At 41.5% G+C, this 6,957-nt stretch overlaps 1 protein-coding gene across 1 annotated transcript; it reads right to left on the bottom strand.

The window, feature by feature from the left end:
* Positions 1-2,107: 2,107 nt before the first annotated feature.
* LOC120655967 (elongation factor 1-alpha-like) lies at positions 2,108-5,107 on the bottom strand. The gene is made up of 3 exons (XM_039933959.1): positions 4,975-5,107; positions 3,798-4,282; positions 2,108-3,235 (listed from the first exon to the last, which is right to left on the bottom strand). The coding sequence occupies exons 2-3, from the start codon at positions 4,257-4,259 to the stop codon at positions 2,354-2,356; spliced, it is 1,344 nt and encodes a 447-aa protein (XP_039789893.1). The 5' UTR covers positions 4,260-4,282; positions 4,975-5,107; the 3' UTR covers positions 2,108-2,353.
* Between the last annotated feature and the right edge of the window lie 1,850 nt (positions 5,108-6,957).

The raw sequence follows: 6,957 nt of genomic DNA, 5'->3' as shown, positions 1-6,957 counted from the left end.
AGTGAGGAGGTCAACGATTTGGTGCATCTTTTCTTTTTTTCATTACTTTTTGTAGGCAACTTGTGTGAATTTAATAAGCAGATTATGTATTTTAGTTTAGTATTTTTGGTGTTCTGATTAGCATTTTTCTGTTAAACTAATCTGCCATTTAACAGGTTGTGCTTCTGCTCAAACAACATGCTACTGCTGCCTTTTCTTTTGTGTTCATGTGATTTGGGGTCACGTGAAACAGTAGGGGAAGCATATCTTTGTCTGAACTACAATATATACTTGATATTGTATCAATTTTTCATATTTGGTTAGTTTTACTATTTTGGTTCTACTAACCAACTTCTAAGGAAAAATTCATGTTAGTTTAGCACGTTTTGTATTCTAGTTTAGCATTTTATACTCTGATTATTTGTCCTTTTTAATTTTTACAGATTTAATTTTTTTGGTACTTTGTGCTTTGTTCTATAGTAGGCTCACACAAATTTGGAGGAGCCAATCCATGCTTTTATTTTGGTGCTAGGGCATGATGCCTGAAGACTTGTTTTGTAAATCTTTAGAATTTAATTATATGGGTGAAGATATCTTTATATATGTTCTAATTTGCTTACATCTTTTCATAGTTTTACTTATGAGATCATGAGAAGTTGATTTACCAGTATTATGAAGTTAGCACGACCAACGTTTTGTCATTTTTCTGTTAAACTAATCTGCCATTTAACAGGTTGTGCTTCTGCTCAAACAACATGCTACTGCTGCCTTTTCTTTTGTGTTCATGTGATTTGGGGTCACGTGAAACAGTAGGGGAAGCATATCTTTGTCTGAACTACAATATATACTTGATATTGTATCAATTTTTCATATTTGGTTAGTTTTACTATTTTGGTTCTACTAACCAACTTCTAAGGAAAATTCATGTTAGTTTAGCACGTTTTGTATTCTAGTTTAGCATTTTATACTCTGATTATTTGTCTTTTTTTAAATTTTTACAGATTTAATTTTTTTGGTACTTTGTGCTTTGTTCTATAGTAGGCTCACAAAAATTTGGAGGAGCCAATCCATGCTTTTATTTTGGTGCTAGGGCATGATGCCTGAAGACTTGTTTTGTAAATCTTTAGAATTTAATTATATGGGTGAAGATATCTTTATATATGTTCTAATTTGCTTACATATTTTCATAGTTTTACTTATGAGATCATGAGAAGTTGATTTACCAGTATTATGAAGTTAGCACGGCCGACGTTTTGTTTTATTTATGATCTAAGACCATCTCCAAGAGTCTTTTATATTTTCTCCCTAAAATTTGATTTTTGCCAACTCCCCAAATAAATATGGGAAGAGAAAAAAAATATCCATCTCCAACATTTTCTTATTTTTTCTCCCCAACAATCAAAACTTGTGGCGAGGTGGTGTCCCCTGAGCAGCGCCCACGCGCGGCCGGCGAAGGCGACGTAGGAGACGAGAAGGTCGGCCGCGGAAGAGCACGCCGTAGACCACGAAGACTTGTGGCGGCGGCCAGCGATTCCTCTCGTGATTTCTTCCCGCGATAAGTGAGAAGATTTTGCCAAGTTGATTAAAATGGGGAAGAGTGATGGGGAATTGTTGGAAAAGCTTTTTTTATTTTTTCCCAAAAAATTATGGATGAGGAATTTAGATTGGGAACTGTTGGAGTTGCTCTAATCTGGTTCTGATGGTGACAGTCTCAGTAGGTACCAAGTTTTGCTTTTATCAAGAAGAGGAAAGATTGACTTGCCTTTCTAAAAACGGAGCGGCCGTGCGGCCCGCCTAATTTATGGCCGGGCCCGGGATCCTATCTCTTTTTTTTATTGAACTCCCGGTATCCTAACTCTTGGAGATGCCGCAAGGAACAAATCACACCGCACATAGAACACCTACCCTGAACCAACGGACAACAAATATTACGTTACCGTAGAGGCTGCAGCTGAGGATAACAAAAACAACCTTCACCAGATACATAAAGGCAATGTCAACGAAAATTGGAGAAGCCATTGCTTCACAAACAACAATTCAAATGCAAATCAAAAGAGCAAATCAAAATAAGATAGTTGCTAGAAGGCTTCAGAAAAAACAATCCAATGCAAATCAGAAGAGAAAACACTAACGAGATAAAAATTGCATGAAGTAGAGAACTCCTGACAGTACATTTAACGACACCCAAAAGGGCCCACATAAGTCTCAGAGCATTTAAGTTTTGCAGAAGCTGAAATAAGTCACCAAACATACAAATTGCACACCTCCAGCAGACCTTAAAAGTTCACTGTAACAGCAATGACACCAGACAACTTATGTGGTAAAAAGGCATCTAGGTATCGCAAAAGCAGATAAGGATAAACCACCAGCCACATCATTTCTTCTTGGCAGCAGCCTTGGTCACCTTGGCTCCGGTTGGGTCCTTCTTCTCCACGCTCTTGATGACTCCAACAGCAACCGTTTGCCTCATGTCACGGACAGCGAAGCGACCAAGAGGAGGGTACTCAGAGAAGGTCTCCACCACCATGGGCTTTGTGGGAACCATCTTCACCATACCAGCATCACCATTCTTGAGGAATTTGGGCTCCTTCTCTAGCTCCTTGCCAGATCGCCTGTCAATCTTGGTAATAAGCTCGGCGAACTTGACAGCAATGTGGGAGGTGTGGCAGTCCAGCACTGGGGCGTAACCGTTGCCAATCTGCCCAGGGTGGTTCATGATGATGACCTGGGAGGTGAAGCTGGCAGCCTCCTTAGCAGGATCATCCTTGGAGTTGGAGGCCACATACCCACGCTTCAGATCCTTCACAGCAACGTTCTTCACGTTGAAGCCAACATTGTCACCAGGAAGGGCCTCCTGGAGAGCCTCATGGTGCATCTCAACAGACTTCACCTCAGTAGTCAGGCCGCTGGGACCGAAAGTAACAACCATACCAGGCTTGATGATACCAGTCTCGACACGGCCAACAGGCACAGTCCCAATACCACCAATCTTGTACACATCCTGAAGGGGGAGACGCAGAGGCTTGTCTGAAGGCCTCTTGGGCTCGTTGATCTGGTCAAGAGCCTCAAGCAGGGTTGGCCCCTTGTACCAGTCAAGGTTCGTGGACCTCTCAATCATGTTGTCACCCTCAAAACCAGAGATGGGGACAAAGGCAATCTTATCAGGGTTGTATCCCACCTTCTTCAGGTAGGAGGAGACTTCCTTCACGATCTCATCATAACGGGCCTTGGAGTACTTGGGAGTGGTAGCGTCCATCTATAAACAGAAAATAGCAAAGCCATAATTAGCTTAATGGAACCGATCTGCATGAACAGTAGGCAAACTGTACATACATAAGAACAGAACCTAAATACTGCACTTAAAAGGAGTGTCAACGCATACAATCCTATTACTAAATTTCAATACACTACGCAACAATGCAAACATGTGAATAAAGTCATGCACGCATTCTGTATGCATACCAAATATTCAACAGTACAACAAGTATAAACAAAATCATAGAAAAATAATCATGGACAGCAGAAGATAACCCTCAATTGCAAGTATACAGTTTATGCCAAGAGAACAATGACGACACCAAATAAAATAACAGGCCAACTTAAATGGCATCTCAACATCAACAAGAAAATGCAAGGAGGCAGATAGAATGGACAAACACAAGAATAGTAGCAAATATAGAGCAAGTACAGACATACAAATGTTATGACAGCACATCAAACTAAAAGTAGCATAGCAAACATAGAGATTTCACCAGGTATAGGATAACATACAAAGGTAAAAGGAATACAGTATATGTACAAGGTATTAGTATATATACCTTGTTGCAGCAGCAGATCATCTGCTTCACTCCAAGAGTGAAAGCAAGGAGAGCATGCTCACGGGTCTGGCCATCCTTGGAGATACCAGCCTCAAAACCACCAGTGGTTGAGTCAATGATAAGGACAGCACAGTCAGCCTGGGAGGTACCCGTGATCATGTTCTTGATGAAGTCACGGTGTCCGGGGGCATCAATGACAGTGCAGTAGTACTTGGTGGTCTCGAACTTCCACAGGGCGATATCGATTGTGATACCCCTCTCACGCTCAGCCTTCAGCTTGTCAAGCACCCACGCGTACTTGAAGGACCGCTTGTTCATCTCAGCAGCTTCCTTCTCAAACCTCTCGATCACACGCTTGTCGATACCTCCAAGCTTGTAGATCAGGTGGCCGGTGGTGGTCGACTTGCCAGAGTCGACGTGGCCAATGACCACGATGTTGATGTGGGACTTCTCCTTACCCATGGCTGCAGGCGAACCTTAAACCGCTGCATCAGATGAATCAATTGTAAGCAAATGTTACAAAATGAATCAGAGAAAACGAGCAAGTATCTTCACAGAATTTGAAAGCCAGTAGTATATAAAAACTAGATCCACAATTTTACAGACCAAAACGAGCAAGTAGTATATAAAAACTATATCCAAGCTTCAAGTATAGCATACATACATCAACTACACAGCCTGATACACAACAGCAGTCTCACAAAAGTAAAGGAAAAATAGCAGCCCAAGGCTCTAAACATTCGATCCAGCGGGAAAATTAACAGATCAAGCTACAGGATACAAGTTTTTTCCACTATCGGAAGTTCCCGAATTTAATTTATATTACTAAAAAGCAACAAAAATATATCACTTCAAAACTGCTCCCAGTCTCGCAGAGCAAGGAACTACAGCCTAGTTTGATTTTAACCACCGCCACAGAGGGGCCAGCAATTGAAGTATTGAACCAAAAGTTAACAAGAAGGATCCTAACAAATTTACAGATCAACATAGAGGACCTTAGTTACTACACGTATCCAGAATTCCAGATAAAACCATCCATGCGTAGCAAATCCACGAATCATACCAGCGGAAAAAAAGCTACAAACCCCAACGGAATTCGAGGTGCGATTATCAACAGCCCAACCACTACCAGAAGGCCAGGCAAAATCGCTACTAGCACGAGGAGGTGACAAAATACCTTAGACGGCGAGCAGAGGAGGCGGCGGCGCGGGTGACGGCGGAGTCGGGGAGGGTAATTGGCGTGGGAAGCTGAGGCCGCTAGGGTTGGGGGGACATTATATAGCAAGGCGGCGGCGAAGAGGGGAACCGACAGAGGCGTCAGGAAATGGGCCTTAGCTAACCAGGTCGGCAACATGGGCCTACGCTTTGGCCCAGACAACTCTCGGCCATTTCCTGACGCAAGCTCAACGCTGCCGATCTGCCGTGACCTTTCCTTTCCCGCGCACACGCCTTGTGAGAAAAATGTTTGTAATAAAGTGATTTTGTGCTAAATTTTTAGGTCAAAACAAAGAAAAAAATTGCACCCTTTTGAAAATTCCGAATACACATACCCCAAGTCTTGGGCCTCCGCCTGAATGTGTGTGCATATGCGATATGCCTGCTGTTCAGAGCATCTCCAGCAGTTTTTCAAATCGAGTTGCCATCTTTGATTTTTGGCAAAAATGTTAAAAATACTCCTCCAACAGTTTGGCAAAAGACTTGGCAATTTTTGGCAACTTGGGAAAAACCAGCCTCCAGCGCGTAAATATACGCGCGTGGCGCGCGGTTGTCATCGTGGTTTCTAGTCAGGTGGGAGGGTGAAAAAAAAATAAATAACAGAGAAGGGTTCCTGATTTAAATTTTCAAGAGGTGAAAGGGCATAAATATAATTTTGTTTCTCTCTCAGGGTTCCTGATGTAAGTTAGATCTAGATTTGGCAAGTAAATTATGTCAAACTGTTGGAGATAAGCTCTTTTTTTACTTGGCATATCTTTTTAGAAGTTGACAAAACACAAGATATGCCAAATAAAATATGGCAAACTCTTGGAGATGCTCTTAGCTTCTAGCAATATTAAGGGTAACATGTGCACTATGGGCCTAATTGGTTGGCTACCAAAATTGTGGCATGCCAAAATTTGGGCATTGCCAATTCTTGAGCCACCACTTGGTTTGGTGCCAAAAAATACCCACATCTCATATTTATTCTATCAAAATTGTGGCAAAGTTTTTTTGCCTAGATTTTGACTTGCCAAAACTGTGGCATGCCGATTTTTTGGCAACAAACCAATTAGACCCTATAAGTCTTGAATCTTGATGCTTTAGTGATGGTCAATTTCTTTATTTCACTTTGTACGATACAACATGTGCTGAAAAATTAAACATGCACTTCGTTGCAGAGGAAAGCTTAACGCATAAGAAATCGTGTTGCCTTTAGGTCTGTTCACTGCTTTTCATTCTAGTGTTGTACGATCTTCTTAGACGGCGTGCATGCGCTACTGCATGTAGCAGCGCGCACCGTGGGAGGCAGTCGAGGTTGGCAGCGGCGGGGCAATGGGGATTAGAGTTATGGATTTGGGTTTAGGGGGTTTGCGGTTGTTGGTATTTTATAACATTTTTTTCTAGATACAAGATTATTAAATCTGTTCCAAGTAATGGCATCAAATGCTTGTGACATTTCTTGGAGCAATCATTAGAAACAAGGTTAGTCATGAATCATGAATCATTCCGCAAGCACACAGAATTACCAAAATAGCATTTTACCTGAGAGTATTCCAGGGTATCATTTATATTTCTGCAGGAAAGGCAACAACTAAGTTGTGTAGGCAGGTTAATGAACTAATTTCAATGGAATATTCAAAGTGCATAACTAGAGGTAAAATAAATATGGGATAAAGATAGTGTGGCACACAAGTTCATACTCAGCTCAAATAAATATTAAAGGCAGAGAGATAGAAAAAATTTAGCAGCTCAGATTTCTAATGTACTTAAGTTAATTATACAGATCACTAAGCACTTTATACTTTGCATATGGTAGTCAATCTAGTACTACCGCTCATGTCTGGCATATAAATCTGACCAAGCCATCAAGGTAGTTTATGGACCTTCTACCCTCTAACCGAATGTGGAGGATTACATGACACAAAATAGGACTGTCACCACCTGGACGCTACCTCTACAAACC

The sequence above is a fragment of the Panicum virgatum genome, chromosome 1N, assembly GCF_016808335.1.
Source record: "Panicum virgatum strain AP13 chromosome 1N, P.virgatum_v5, whole genome shotgun sequence".
In the NCBI taxonomy this organism is placed as follows: Eukaryota; Viridiplantae; Streptophyta; class Magnoliopsida; order Poales; family Poaceae; genus Panicum; species Panicum virgatum.
The sequence above is the reverse complement of the archived record's forward strand: the minus strand, read 5'-3'. Positions and strand labels throughout refer to the sequence as shown.